The sequence below is a fragment of the Chelonia mydas genome, chromosome 11 (assembly GCF_015237465.2).
Source record: "Chelonia mydas isolate rCheMyd1 chromosome 11, rCheMyd1.pri.v2, whole genome shotgun sequence".
Classification (NCBI taxonomy): Eukaryota; Metazoa; Chordata; order Testudines; family Cheloniidae; genus Chelonia; species Chelonia mydas.
Window position 1 is genome coordinate 38,618,952 of NC_051251.2, and position 16,052 is coordinate 38,635,003.

Here is a 16,052-nt window from a genome sequence, read left to right on the forward strand (position 1 = left end):
GTTGGTGCATTCCAGAGACAGACTTGCTCTTCAGTAGTCTCATTCTCTCACCACTCTTCACCACCAACTCAATTTGAATGCTTGTGTACTTTAGCAGAGGTTTTTAAGTAAGAGATCAAAATCAACACACATGTGGGAGCTGATCTGGAAAACAAGTCTGTGTTTCAAAAAATGAGCTCAGGTTGGTCTTGATACTTATCTAGCTTCTTACAATGGTGTCCATCACTGAAACATCTGAGTACCTCTCTGAGATAACCAAGATCATAATAGGCTAGTGGCCTAATTTTCCTCCATACTTCACCCAAGGCAGTTGGGCTCTTTTTGTTTGTTTGTTTGCATTTATTTATTTTTTCCCCTCATTCTATTTCCTGCCTCATCTCCCCCCTTTTTTTCTTTGCTGTGTTTAGCTGGAACTGTGGGAAAGTGAAGTCAAAGAAATGAGATTTTCACTTCAATTTGAAGACAGTGAAATTTGTGGTCATTCATATCTCCTTAGGTAATGAGTTCTGAGGAATTGGTCCTGTTGCCAAGAAAGCCCTGCCTTCGGCTCTCGTGAGCTTCATCTTTGAGTTTGACATCTTTGTTGTTCCTGGTTAATATAACTGTCAAGGGAGGCCTCTTCAAAGAGGGAAGCACTTTCTGAGGTATCTTGTGCTAATTCCAGGGGGGGGCCTCGAAAGATAACCCAGAGATCTTGCCCTTCAGCCCAGTTTCTGTGAGGAGCCAGTATAATGAGTGAAGTACCAGATAATGTTTTTGGTGGAGGAAGCTTTATTTTAATATTGGACTGCTTATGCCTAGGCAGAGTGAATTTTAATAGTCTCAGCCTGGAGCTCACAAAGCTTTGGATCACTTTGTCTGACAATGTGGCTCAGTCTTCTGGCTAGTGGAAGATGGAAGAAAAGTAATTTTTGATGCTGTTACTCTGTGTGTTCAGCTACAATGGGAAATCCAGACGGACCCTTCTGCTGCAGACTGCTTGTAGGAGGTAGTGATGTGTAGGCAAAGGAGCCAGTCTATTGTCTGACCAATTGTGTCTTGTGTGGAAATAACTTGTACAAGACCCATGGTTTACAGTGGGTAGGAGATTTTGCGCAATAGTATCAAAGTGTTATCTGTACGGATGTTGAAGCATTCAAGAAAAATGAGGTACAATAGCAGACTCCTTGTCGTGTCATTTCAGCATTTCCAGCAGTGCTTCTGAGAAGCCTTTTCTGTCTGTAGTTGAGTAGAGTTTCTAGGATTGTCTGTTGATTTGAAGATGAGGTGGATAGTCTTGTTTTTCTAGCGGAGCCTTTTCTGCACATGAGGACTGGCTGGGAGTAGAATCTCTGCTCTGCCCTCATTTTATGCATTCGAAGGGTATGGTGAATGAGTAATAGGGAGGACAACATGAGCCAGTATTGGGCTTGTAATGTCATGCTAACCATGTCTTAAAAAGAAACCTAGATGGGGTTCTCATCCTCTAAGGTTCTGGTAGATCAAGGGTCAACAAGCCAATAGTCAAACTCTCAGCACTGTGAGTGCATGATCTCAATTAACAACTACATGAGTTGTTCTCGTCTCATTGCTATAAGCTGAGCATGCTTGAGTGACAAAGGCATCTGGTGGGTTGTTTGTTTTGTTTTGTTTTTTGTATAACCTTACATTTCTCATGTTTTGCTTTTTCTTATTAGCACTCGGAGTTTGGATGGGTGCATGGTAGTAGGCAGAAAATGCATTTTAATGGGAGCAGAATAACTGCCTGTCTGCAGTACTTTATTGGTACTAAGCTGTGGGAAAGGCTTCTGCTGGCAGAGTTCTGTCTCTGAGTACTGAACAGTAGGGTAGGAGCCACATGCTGTGCCTTTCTGAGTTTGTTTTCATGTTCACTCTTCTTTTTCTCTTCGCCCTCTTTTCTGTGTAAACTTGAAGAGTTTTAATCTTCATAGGCTTCTGCTGGAAGGAGTTTCTGGGCTGTAGGTGGGGAAAAAGAAAAACAGTCATTCTCTATTTACATTTGAATGTCCTTCCAGCAGACTCCTTCAGGGAAGTTAGGAGGACTTGAGATACCTACTTGGAGACCCCAAATCTTTTGTTTTTGTAGCCTCTCAGGTGCCAGGCAAACTGGGAGATGGATACTGGGTTGGAGTCTAGAAACCATGTAGAGTTTTCTCTTGAGGAAAAGAATGGCGTTTAAGTTGTTCGGGTGCTTCACAGTAAACATCCCAGTAAGATGAACAGGGCAGTTGACCCGTGTGAGGACTATTGTTTCAGACTGTCATTCCTTGTAGATGAAGTAGGATAGAACTAAATCAGTTCACATTGGCAGTCTTCCTTCATGATTCTAAGAGCAAGAAACTTGTATTTAAAATCAGAGCTTAAATTCTGAATGAAAGAATTGGGCAACAGAAGTGTTGATGTAGCATACTGTCTCTGTCCATCTGCTCTTTTTTCTACATTTCCACTCAGGATTCCTCTCTTAATAGGTATGGCTCCTGAGAGTATGCAAAGAAAAAGGTTTGGTATTTTCAAGCAAGTGTCTCAAATCCATCTACCTTCTCTGAAGGAGCTTACTTGGAAGGGCATTCAGTTGTAAGTGGAAAAGCCTCATGTTCTGGGGCAGCAAATCTAATGTGAACACCTTATCTTCCCCCATCAAAAGAAAATCTTGGTTATCTTCTTTATCTTTCAGTTTAGGTTACAGACCTCTTCCATCAGTTTCTTTGGCAGCTGTCTTTGCACTTTTCTTATGAGGGTCTCAAAATGCCGTCATCTGAGTTACAAATGTAAATGTGTTTTTTTTTCTAGATATTGATGGATCATCAAAATTTGTCAGAACATGTCCTTTGCATGGTTTTGTATTTGATTGAATTGGGACTCGAAGATTCACCAGAGCAGGAGTCCGATGAAGAGGTAAGTGTTAAATGTCATTAGTTTTTTCCTTTTTAATAAGGAAAGTATTATTTGTATATGATCTTTAAACAATAACATTAAGAAGCTATAGGCATGATTTAAAATCAAATTTAATAACGAGAATTTCAAAATTTGATTAGGGATACAAGATTGTCATTTTATCATATAACCAGGGATCAGTTTGAGGCTAATTAATATTTCTGTCTCAGGTTACAGCAAGGCAGGCAGTTAAGTGGCTTTATTATTTGTTGATGTGACTATGATTGAACATTGCCAAATTGCTGAAATTAGCTGGTGTTGGAATTTGTTCTCTCTTGCTTCCTCCTATTTTAAACAGGTCTTCATGAAACAATATCATTTTAGTAGTCTAACCTAAAGACTTGGCACCTAATCATGCAGTCCCTACTTGTATGCAATTTCAATGGGATTTACATGTGTAAGCTAGGTTTACAAGATGGGGCTCTTGGCCCAATGTTTTTTGGATTTCAGGACTCTTCCTTAAGATTTGGGATATTTGCTGGGAAAATTTTCCTGAGAAAATAAATAATAGCCAGTTAATAGTTACTTCAGGAGTGTTTTGCTTAACTTTTGTTTTAAATTAATGTGTGTGTTTTTGAATATCATAAAGTAGCATACAGTTGTGAAAATTAAATTAAAATCTTGTAGTACATATGCTGGAATGGTCAGTGTAATGCTAATGGACTTATATTTAGTAAATTATTGCTTGAAGATGGTTATTGAAAACGACCTGACTATAAAGCTCACTTAAAGAATAGCTTTCAAGTATCTCTTAACCAATATATCAAGTTGAGAACAGGCAAGCATATTGATCTTCTCACTTTCAGTATTCTTCTACATTACAAAATTTTTTAAAAAGTATAAAAAAATGCAAAAATTATCAAATGAATTCACAACAACAGGTCTGCAAAGGTTTGTCACAACCACAAGGTCAAACTCTTATTAAGGTTTGGCTTTTTAATGATGAATAGAGGTTTTTAAAGCCTATCTGTATGCACCAAAAAAAACCTTAAACGATGAGATGTTCAGAGAATTCTTGGCAATCAATAATATTCTGCTAGCTAAAAACAAACAAAAATTCTTGCATGTTCTATGAAGCTAGAGTAGGTCTGTCTAATTGGATAATATTAATCTTCACACCAACGCATAGTCACCAACTGAAGGCTACACAAATGAAACATGTTGTAAAGATACCCTTTTTTTTAGTAGCTTTAAAATTGAGTATCCCACGTCTGGGAGGATTCTTTACGGGGAGGATATCGTAACGGTAGGCTGAGAGCTATTCGGGGCCACTGTTCACCAAGACCCCAATCTTGTTGTTCCACATGGTCAGGTCTCTGTACCTGCACAGAATCCATTGACTTCAGTGAGACTCCATGTGGTTGGAACAAATAACATGCAGGATCAGGGGCCAAAGTAAAATCTCCATTTTCCACGGACTTTTGAAAAAGTTAGAATCAAATTATTCCCTTTACAAATGTTTCTATAACTCCCAATGGCTGGAAGTTGAAGCTTGACAAGTTCAGACTGGAAGTGAAGTGCTTTTTTTTAGCATTAAGGGTCATTTATCGTTGATACTACTTGCCACGGGATATGGTGGATTCTCCATCACCTGAAATCTTTAAATCAAGATTGGTTGTCTGTCTTAAAGACAGCCTGTAGTTCAACCACAAGTTATTGGGCTTGATGCAGCAGTTTCCTAGGTGTCATTCTATGGCTTATTTTGTGCAGGTAGTCAGACTAGATAACCACAATGATCTCTCTGCCTTTAAAATCTCTGAATATCTGAGAGCAGAATTTGGCCCCAGATATTACATAAATCTTAAGTGTTTTTATTAATGAATTTAACAAAAACATTTTATTCCCAGAACCATACTGTTCCATTATTTAATGTAATGTGCAAACAAGGAAATAAATGAACTGTAGCTGTATTTTGGATAGCTTAATAAGAAACATCATATGAAAAAAGGAGAAAGCACTTAGGACAGAAACTGTACTCTTAAAAACTATTTTTAAAATGGAGATAAAGTGGTGGTGGATGAGAGGAAGTTACCATTCCTCAAATTTATTTGACAGCATTACAGTTCCAGAACAACAGTTATCTTAAACCATCTCACAGTTTTTGTAAAGTTGAACAACCCGTTTAATACAATATTGAAAACAGCATCCAGTTTAGTGTGTTTAAGTGAGAAATTTTCATAGAGGAATCCTAGTAGCCATTGGAGAAATCATTGTCCCTTACCCAGGTAACTATCAGCACTGAAAATACTGCGGTCATTAAACATTAGTACTGTAGATGACAATATCCATAATACCAGTGAAAGAGACAATATTTGATAAAAATATATAATGGCAGCATAACGAAACACTATTTGACCTATGCAGGGGTTCTCAAACTTCATTGCACCGTGACTCCCTTCGGAAAATAAAATTACTACATGATCCCAGAAGGGGATATCAAAGCCTGAGCCCCCGTGTGGGGGCCAAAGCTGAAGCCCAAGGACTTCAGCTCCAGTCAGGGGGCCTGTAACCTGAGTCCTGATGCCCAGGGCTGAAGCCCTCAGGCTTTGGTCCCGGACCCCAGAAAGTCTAAGACAGCCCTGGCAACCCCATTAAAATGGAGTCAAGACCCACTTTGGGGTCCCGACCCACAGTTTGAGAACCGCTGACCTAGAATATTAATTTTTTTTGTCAAAATGAAAAGCATTAGAAGGCAGTGATATACCATTATTTTGAAGAAAGCTATTGAATTTCACATTACCTTTTCCAACCAGTGTAAGAACCTAGATAGATAGGTCTTGAATGTCTGTGGTTCTGTGCAGGTCAGCTAGTCCGTGCCCCCTAACTAGTGCAGGATTTTTCCTTAAAATATATATATTTTTTTCGTTGCTTTATCCAGTTCTGTTTTATATGACTCAGGCAACTGGACTTCTGCTATTCTCCTTAGAAGATTAGTTTACCCTATGCTAGAGCTCACAGTTAGAAATTTTATCCCATTACTCTCAGTTCATACCACTTTGTACTACCCTGAAGAATTCCTTTCCTCCTCATGCGTGCTCTCTTCATATACTTATAGATGCTTATATTTGAACAAAATATAATTTTTCTACATTTTTTTGAGGTTTTCAGTCCAGCAGTCTGTCACTAGCATTTTTGAAGATTTGTATCATTTTACCCAGGTACATACCTTGGTGGGATCTGGGTTACTACAGAAAATTCTTTCCTGGGTATCTGGCTGGTGAATCTTGCCCATATGCTCAGGGTTTAGCTGATCGCCATATTTGGGGTCGGGAAGGAATTTTCCTCCAGGGCAGATTGGAAGAGGCCCTGGAGGTTTTTCGCCTTCCTCTGTAGCATGGGGCATGGGTCACTTTCTGGAGGATTCTCTGCTCCTTGAAGTCTTTAAACCACGATTTGAGGACTTCAATAGCTCAGACATAGGTGAGAGGTTTTTTGCAGGAGTGGGTGGGTGAGATTATCTGGCTTGCATTGTGCAGGAGGTCGGACTAGATGATCATAATGGTCCCTTCTGACCTTAGTATCTGTGAATCTATACTCCAGTGTACGGTTCCCTTTTACTACAGAGATAATAATCAGCTTTGGTACAGTTCTAAAAGCAACATTATTTATCATAGTCTATAAAAGAAATATCTATCTAGCTAACATATATATAAAATATACACAAAGTTTTTTCCATTGATTTGTTTTTCATGGTTATTACTCTAGGATTCTGTTGGTGAACATGAACGTTGCCATGACAGTTGGTTTCCAGGTAGTAACTTGGTGTCTAACATGCGTCACTTTATTAACTATGTTCGAGTGAGAGTACCAGAGACTGCTCCAGAAGTGAAGAGAGAACCACCTGCAAGTACCAGCTCTGATGGCTTAGCTTCTTCCCAGGTAAGTGTAAAGAAATCCTAAGTTTTTTGTCTTCTGCAATAAGAGTGCCAGAAAGATGTAACTAATGTATTGATTTTTTTGAACACCAGTTAACTTACCTTAATACTGATTAGTTTTATAAGTTTTTCAGGAGTATTTTTCCTCACCAATACCACTACATTATTTCTGTGGCAGGATTATTCCTGAAGTGTGGAAGTTATTTCAAAACATGCCTTTTTCCAAATGACCATTTTTAATTCCACCCTCTTCTCCCTCCCTGCCCAACCTACCAGAGTCCAAGGCGGTCTAAGAGCCTTCAAAGAGAGGTAGATTTGTGTGCAGTTTGTATTCTAATGCCCTTAACTGGCAACATGGCTTTAACTACGCTAACCATAACTTCTAGTGCAATCCATTCATTTCTGAGACTTTTTTTATTTTGCAAGTACCTATGCATTTTGTCAGCCCCTCATTCTTAAATAATAGACTGATAGATTTGAATGACTTAGAATTTGACATAATTTGTTTTTTAAAATAATTTCCATCTATTAAAGGTATTAAATGTTTTTTTTTCCTGGCCTACTACTGGAGCAAATATGGGCTCACTATGTATGTGCCTTTTGTTGTTTGTTTTGTTTTTGCCACTGCAGATGGCAAACTAATGTTACTAACATATTATATAATATTATGTTGTCTAGTGTCTCATATCTGAATAATCTTAACCTATTAATATTATGTAGAAAGTGTGTTTGAAATGATTAATGGCAAATTGGTTTGTTTTTGTGGAAGCAAAATTAATTTTTATAAACTGGAATCATATGATTTATAACCGGTAGATAATCCAGTCTCTATTGTCATTGTTGTTTTTATGTAAGAACACCAGATTTAAAGAGAGCTACAGCAGTGACGATTAGTTTATATAGCAGGTATTTTTGTGTGTTAGCACAACATTTTTTCCCAATAAAAACTGGCCATCATTTAAAAGAAACAAAAGAAAAAACGGGAGTGCCTGAAGTCAGACTCCCCACTCCAAATTTAGTCACCTAAATAATTGGAAGCTGTTGAGTGCTCACCTTTTCTGGAAAATGAGGACTACGTTTTAAAAAAAATAGGATCCATAAGTTAAGCTCCTAATGCCATATTTAGGCACTTAAAAAGTAACTTGATTCTTTGTAGTTTTGATCACTCAACAGCTTACACTGAGATCAGTATCTTAATGTTAAATACGAAATTGATTATTTGCTGTTCAACTAAAAACATAAATATTAATATGGATACTTTAAATTTTCATACATGGCTTTTTATATTTATGAGTATAACCAATATGTATAAAAGCATGTTGGACATGCAGGATATTTTGAATATAGAAATATTTTTAAATTGTGGCAAAATAACTAATAATTGCTTGGGAAGAGGAAATTAAAGGCATAGGAATGGCTTCATTGTTTTTTCATTAGCTAGCTGTTGGAAGCTGAAAAGATGTTGCCTATAGTTTTGCAAAATGATTATTGTTGATTCTTGTACTCCCTTTTATTAATCCACTACAAATAGCTCTTTCTTTTTTTAAGAACTCAGGGACAGCTCAAGTGTTCAGCTTGGTTGCAGAACGTAGAAAGAAATTTCAGGAAATTATCAATCGCAATAGTAGTGAAGCAAGTCAGGTAGTTCGTCCCAAGACATCAATGAAATGGTCAGCACCTGGTGCAACACCACAGCTAACGACAGCCATTCTGGAAATCAAAGAAAGCATATTGTCCCTGCTTATCAAACTTCATCACAAACTCTCAGGAAAACAAAACTCTTACTATCCTCCATGGTTTGATGATATGGAGGTTTTAATCCAACCAGAAATTCCTAAATATTCTCATGGTGATGGGATGACAGCAGTAGAAAGAATTTTATTGAAAGCTGCAGTACAAAGCAGATTGAATAAACGTATCATTGAAGAGATATGCAGAAAAGTGACTCCTCCTGTACCACCAAAAAAGATTAGTCCTGCAGAGAAGAAAACTTTGGACAAAGAGGAAAGGTAATGTATTAAAAATAATATGGGGCACAATGGAGCGGGTGGTGGTATGTACCCCTGTCTGTCTGATAAATTGATCTATTTGTTTGGCAGTAATCTCTAAACCAACAAATAATTTACCAAAAAATTTAAAATCTTAAATTATAACTCTAGTCTTCAACAGCCAGTCCTGCAAGCTGCCTGATTTAAATGTCTGTTGAGTGTCATCAGCACCTTGCAGGATAGGGCCTTTACATAAAGAAATTCTTGGGGAAAGTTTCCTGCTGTGTGTATAACTAATGATAGTTAGCATATGTTTTTGTAATGCTTGTCTTCCCTTTCCTTAATCCTTCCCATTGTTCCTGGTCATCTTGTGTCATGTTATATGTGAGGTCTTTTGATTGGCGATCATGACTTCTTTGTTTGCATCAGTGGTTCTCAATCATTTTTGGTCCATGATCAAAAATGTAGATTCTAGACATTCAGGGCTACAAAATAAAGAACTTTAAAGCAGACACCTTTTAATGTCTAGAACAGTTGTTACTATCTGAGGACTTTCTCTCCTTTCCTAGGCTTTGAGTGAGCTATACTTTTGGGAGGATGGAAGGGGTGATAAAGTCTACATTAGCAAAGACAAGAAAGAAACCGTTTCCAAGGAAGATAATTTTTTTTTAAATAAGGCAGTTTGAAGCTGACCATTGGCTTGCAAGGTTGAAATAAGATCAGGGGAGATGAATTAGTGGGCACGTAATGACATTGTATGTCTGTGGTAAAGTGCACAATCACATGTATATTGTCTCTGTGTATACCTATGTATATATTGTAGCAGGAGAGACGTGACTTCTATATAAAGGTTGTCTGATGCTTTTTTCCTACTTTTTTTGGTTTTTTGGGGAACACTAATGTCCCATTGTTTTCGGTATGATTTTGAAAGTTGGCAGGAGGATAGTCCTGGGGTCAGGGAAGTGCCTACTGATGATCCCATCAAAATCTGTTCAAATTTGGCAGAGAGAAGCTTTCAAAAATCGCTGTATGCAGTTTGTGTTATGCCCAGACAAGCATGCTAGTGGCTTGCTACTAAAATTGCTCAACGTTCAGTGCTTTCCAGCATGTCACTCGTTTTGCCACACAGAATTGAGCTTCTGGATGGGGCACCATCACACATAGCATGTTTTTCCTTCTCTCTCTCTCTCTTTTTTTGCATGTTCTATCCAAGTACTTAAAAAAAAAAAAAAGTTATGTTAAAAGAATATTAAGTGGCAAAAAAAACTATGTGATCATGTAATTGAAGAGTATGTTAGTACATATGCAGACAGGGCAGAATTAAGGTTGTATGAGGAACTTTTAATGATCTACTATGCAACCTTAATAACATTAAGTAAATAGGGGATATTTTTGTGTGTGGTTGTATACACACCTAGACACAGAATGTCACATCTGAATTTATTTTTGGTTTATTTTATTTGAAGAAAAATGCATTTCCAGTAACTTTCATACAGTTACATTTCTAGTAACTTTTGGAGAAACAGAGAGACTTCAGTGAAAGATTGGATCACCTAGCAGGTCAGTTTGCCCTTTGTTACTCAAGGAACGCTTTTCTTTTTCGAAAAGATGAGCTTTCTTCTGAGCTGTTCCATCTTCAAGTGGTTTACTTGGCAAGATAATATTGATATGAACATAGCTGCAAGAAATCCAGGAGTAGAAAGATTTCAGTCTTTTATAAAAGCTATAGGTTCCCAAGAACATAAAGTGTGTGTGTGTGTGTGTGTATGTATAGTGTACTTGTAATTTCAGTTTGTTTTAAAATGGTTTGGGAAAGTTTAAAAAAAATCAACAACAAAATTTATTCTGTTCTAGTTGGCTAGAAATACAGTATAGACCTTAAGAACTGTAGGATTCTAAGATGTTCAGCTTTTAGGCACTTCAAGAAAAGCTATACTGGCTGGAGTGGCAAAGAAGAAAGTTGGTCTTTTCAGAAAAGACCAGTGCGACCTTGAGCAATTAAGGGTAAATGACCTGCTGTATGATCAATACTCTCACTGAAGTCTCTATGGCTACTTAAAATTACTGAAGGCTTTAGACTCATGCAAAACCCTAATAGTAGAAGTGTATTTTTCTTTAAATAAAATAAACCCAAAATAAATTCATATGTTTTTATGAACCATATTATCTAAAAACCTTGACTAAATATAAAACCAAAACTCAATATAAACTAAACGCTACAAAATAAAAATTAAAACTTTTTTCAATCATTTTTTCAATCAATCAAATCTGAACTAAAGAAACTTTAGAAGGTGAAACTTGCTTTTTTTTAAATGTGCTGATTGTCTCTTTAAAAACACAGTGCTAAACTTTGAAATACTTATGCCTCAGTTGTGCAACTGAGGGTTCTTCAGTTTAAACAGAGGGGAAGAGAGAATAAGTGAAACAGAACTGTATTTTTTATGTAATAAAGGGTAATTCCATGCATTTTCTCTGTAAAGGATGTGACATTTGAGCAGACATGTTCTGAATACTTTTATGTTGAATAAAGCTCAAAGGATCACTTGATGATGATAAATGATAATTTCCAGTTATTTGTCATCCAAGTGACTATTTTTCTACCTCCTTGAATCAGCGATGTCGTTTGCAAAGACTTGAAACAAATATTCTAACAGGCAGTACCTTGTGACCGTTTAGAATTCAAATGGATCTAATCTGATGACTATGTGAGCAGCATGAATCTAAGCTTCAATTTACATTTGTATTTCAAGTCTAGTTTTGTAATAACGAAGATTGAGCAGGCAGTGTTTGAGCACTCAGTGATGACCCATTTCTAGTTACCTCAACCTACAAAGACAAACTTGGCCTCTCCCACATGATCGATTGTCACCATAGAAACCAAGACAGAGCTAGAGGAGAGACTGAGCTGCTTACAATATTTTTCAGCCTCAGTATCTTAGGCCCTTGGGCTATCATGGAAAATTACTGAGCTGTACTGAATCTGTCAGAGTTTGTTTATCTCTCCTTATTAAGGTTCTCTATTTACAGTCAGACTCTTTTAGTAAAAACGAAGCATAGGTTGAGGAAAAAATTCCGGGGAAAAATTACTACAATAATTCTAATAGGAGGTTGTCTCACATTACGGATGCATCCTCTAAAATAATCAATCTTAAAATTGTTGTAAGAAAAAAAAAATTTAAAAAGTGGTGACTTCAATGTGACAAATAAATATGTGCTCATGTGGGGATACTTGAATTCTAAAAATGCCTAAGAAAATTGACTAAGTTAAATAACACTTGCTCAAGAAAAACAGTTTCTAATTACTCTTGCCCTTTTTTAAAACTATATTTTACTTAATCAGTGTAAATAATTTCATTACCAGGGTCCTATTGAGTCACTGTACAATTTACTGTGATTTAATTTTAAGGGTGACTTTTTGTTTCCTTTAAAACATAAAATTTTATCTTTCCATATAATGCGTGTGTGTGTGTGTCATTTTTCTCAGTAAATGGGAAGGGGAGGAGAGGGATGGGACAGCCTACAGAGAGCCTAGTGACTGACTCCTCCAAATTCTCAAACAATTAATAGGTACCATTATACTTATTGTGATATTTTAAAATGTATCTTAAAATAAATAAAATAAATTAGTGAGTTTTCTTTGTTAATAGGAACATAAACTGTGTAAAGTGCATTTCCAAAACATTTCCAAAGCAAACTTAATTTTAAAAAATAAACTGGAGTGACAAAACAGTGAATATCACAGCGCTAGAAGCTCATTTCAGGGATATTTATTTATTGGCTCTTTATTGCTCTAATTGAATTTGTTTGTGTTTTTGGGTGGGAAGCATGTGATGAGGAGAAACCAGACCTGTGAAAGATAATGAGCAGGCAGCACTGGAATTTAAAGGCCACTTTTTTCCCACCAGTGTAAGCAACTGCTGATGAGGTTTTTCAAAACCTTAGCAAGGATTAAAATCATTGATATCATCTTTGGTTGAAAAAAGTAATTCAGTCTTGATTCTAGCGTTGTCCTGAGGCTCTTTATGAGCAGAGTTTGGATATTTTCCCAGGCTGTTTTATGCTAAATAACGTATGCTAATTTTGTGGTGATGATCTAGTCACATGAAACATATGAACACATGAAACATATTTCTTTCATTTAATTTGAACTTGGAACCAGTTAGTAGGCAGCAACTTAAGAAGAGCATTGATGATCTTGTGGTTAAAGCAGCTGAATAATACCCAGGACAATTTGGTTTTATCTCTGGCTCTTCTATGGACTTCCTTTGTGATCCTGGGCAAGACACTGAAACCAAAATTCCCTAGGTGACCACTAATTGTGTGGTACTCCTTTTTTGGGGGTCCAATTTGAGACACCATGAGCATGATTTTCAGAAGAGCTGAGTGCTCACAACTGCAAATGAAGTTAGTTGGAGTTGTGGATGTTCAGCATCTTTGGAAAAATCAGTCTCTAGGTTGCTTGAGCAGGATTAATTTTAGTGTTTCTTAACTTTTGAATGCTTGATGTTGCAACCTTAGCATCCTTATACATTTTGTACATATTTTTAAATGGATAGCTAAAACAAGAATTTGGTGTTTGTGCCCTTCTCCTACTCCAGGTCCTTTATCCTCTTTTATCCCGATCACAGGCAATGGCATACAAATCAGGCAGTTTTGTTGCTGTTTTTTGGCCTGGACTAGTAAATTTTAATCACTATTTGCAAGGGTAGCAGAAAAGTATGGACACTGGAAGTTATTGTGGGGATGTGTATACTGATGCTGCCATTTTTCTCCGGCTTGCTTCCATTTTGTGTGAGTTGCTCTTCCCTAATGCGGTACAAAAATAACATTCAGGAGTAATGTCCTTATTTCTTGTACACTGGTAAGTCCTGATTAGATCATCATCCTTTGGTTTTGTTGTCTGGCTTTCATCCCTTCCCGTGTAACCAACAAAAACTAGTCATCATTTATCATCAAGGACCACTTCTAGGGTATTAGATTCCTCATTTGTCTGTCTAACAAATGAATGCAAAGAGGGGACTGTGGTAAATCTTGTATCTCAGATGCAATTGTGTGGAGTGCTAACTGCTATGCTATAAACCCAAGAAAATACATTTTTAACTCTTCTCTCACTGTTACGCTAGTTTCTTCAGTAAATTTCTAATATCTTTCATGTAGACGACAAAAGGCCAGAGAGAGGCAACAAAAGTTGCTAGCTGAATTTGCTTCGAGACAGAAAAGCTTCATGGAAACTGCCATGGATGTTGGTAAGTTGTATTACTTATTTTATTGTATGTAGTTAAGTTATTTTTAAAAAGTCCCTTGTAGCAATTTCTGTGCATTTGATGCTCCCACAGATGTTTACAAATGCAGTTTCTATTAAAAAAAAAGAAAATGCTGCTGCTGCTTAATAAGGCGCCCTTTACAAATAGGCTACATTTCCTGGACTTCAAATAATTCTTCATACTATGCACTTACATTGTGTAGCTACTTATATCCTAGGACCTCCAAAGGACTTCACAAACACTGAACATCCCAAATTCTTGTGAGAGAGACACACTCAGTACTTTTCACAGATAAACTGAGGCAAAGTAATGGTAAGTGGCTTGACCCAGGAATGGAATCTGACTCCCAATTCTGCTCTCTTACCACCTGACCGTGCTGTCTACCAAACAAAGCATGGCAATCATGAAAATGTTCAGGAGCTGGTTTGTAGAACTGAGCCCAAGCCATCCATAAAGGGCTAATAGTATTTACACAGGGTGGATAAAAGTTGATGGATTTTTTTTTAAAATTTAAATTTAATACATTTTTCTTTTTTAAAATAAACCTGTTTAAAATTGAAATTATGACAGCCTCTGTTAGGACTACATTTACTGTAAACTATTAAAGTCATTTAAATAAAAAAAGCTGCAAACATGAGCCCTCTCACATGTTAATAGTTAAAGGATGCTGCTTTTTTAATTAGATGGAGAATCAAAAGGAAAACATCTTAACATTTGAGGTCAGTGTGCAAGCTTGATAAATCTATCACGATGTCATGCACTGCATTACTATATATATTATTTTCAGACCATGGAGCGAATACTGGTATTTACTTTTTTCCAAATGTAAGTACTTTTAGTTTCTGTTGTGCAGAAAAGCTTTTTCATTAATTACTTTTGTTTTCAGTTTAGCTAGCAGATACAGAGAATATTTTCTTCATTTGGACTAGTTCACTCAAAGTTAAGATGACATTTTGGGGAGTTAAAAAAGCAGGAAAGCTTGTTTTTCCTTTTCAAATGTATAAATAAAAATGAAGTGGGAGGGGATGAGCTCTGCTAATTTTAAAAATTTGAAGGCTGTGGGGCCAGATTTTAAAAAATATTTAGGCACCTAAAGTTTCAGAGAGGTGCCTAATGGGATTTTCAAAAGTGTCTGAGTATGTTAGGTGCCTAACTCCTATTGATTTTAATGGGAGTTAGCCACCTAACCTGTTAAAGTTTGAAAATCCCACTAAGCAGTTATTTTGCATCTTTAAGCATCTAAATACCTTTAAAAAAATCTGGCTTATGATAACTGGAAACCATGTCAATTGACTAACTGAAGTTAATACTTCCTTTGTTTTAATAAATCAGTTTAAGTGCAAAAAATATTTTTGATGTTTTTTCTTAGGTATCAAGCACATTTAAGGTAGTATTATTTAACTAATGAAAACAATTTGAAAACAACTGCTGTTGTAAATTTTTAATTGATTTCCAATTTCTATCCAAATACAGCTTGACAAAAAACCCTATCATCTAGTTAATAAGAAATAGGCCAGTCACCATTTTTTAACATAATATAAAAATTTAAGACTCTGAATAAATGTATATTAAGTTATGTAATTGCTTAAATAAATTAGTATAGATATAGTATATCCTCCAGGCTATCAAAAAGTAGGTCAAATTTAGTGTAAAGGCTATCTATCTTTGATTGCAAATTCACATGTTTTAATGGTTATACCAATTGATGAAAACTAACGTTTATTAAGGAAAATAACTAAAAAGCACAAATGAAAACCAAGATAAAACCAGTGATTTAAACTAAGGTTCCCTGCTCGCTGATTTAAGTCATGATTAAAATGAGTGATTTAAATAATTGTAATTTAAATCAATCCACCCTATTTAAGCAGAACTTTTATCTTATACAGTGATGGTCATACACACTATAACCCAAACAGTTTTTAGAATTAAATATTGTGGTTACAAGATTTAAAAAAATAGTAGAGGGGTATAGGATGTAATAGAGGAAATAG

At 36.3% G+C, this 16,052-nt stretch overlaps 1 protein-coding gene across 4 annotated transcripts in view; it reads left to right on the plus strand.

Moving 5' to 3' along the window:
* UBR3 (ubiquitin protein ligase E3 component n-recognin 3) overlaps positions 1-16,052 on the plus strand; it is a 212,564-nt gene that overhangs the window by 97,617 nt on the left and 98,895 nt on the right. For 2 of the 4 annotated variants that reach the window (XM_037912164.2, XM_037912165.2), the window contains exons 21-25: positions 2,791-2,895; positions 6,640-6,813; positions 7,086-7,118; positions 8,358-8,818; positions 13,955-14,043. In XM_037912164.2, the coding sequence (XP_037768092.1) occupies positions 2,791-2,895; positions 6,640-6,813; positions 7,086-7,118; positions 8,358-8,818; positions 13,955-14,043 (862 nt within the window). The remainder of the gene's footprint in view (positions 1-2,790; positions 2,896-6,639; positions 6,814-7,085; positions 7,119-8,357; positions 8,819-13,954; positions 14,044-16,052) is intronic. The other 2 variants (XM_037912166.2, XM_027818991.3) reach the window with 1 other exon arrangement.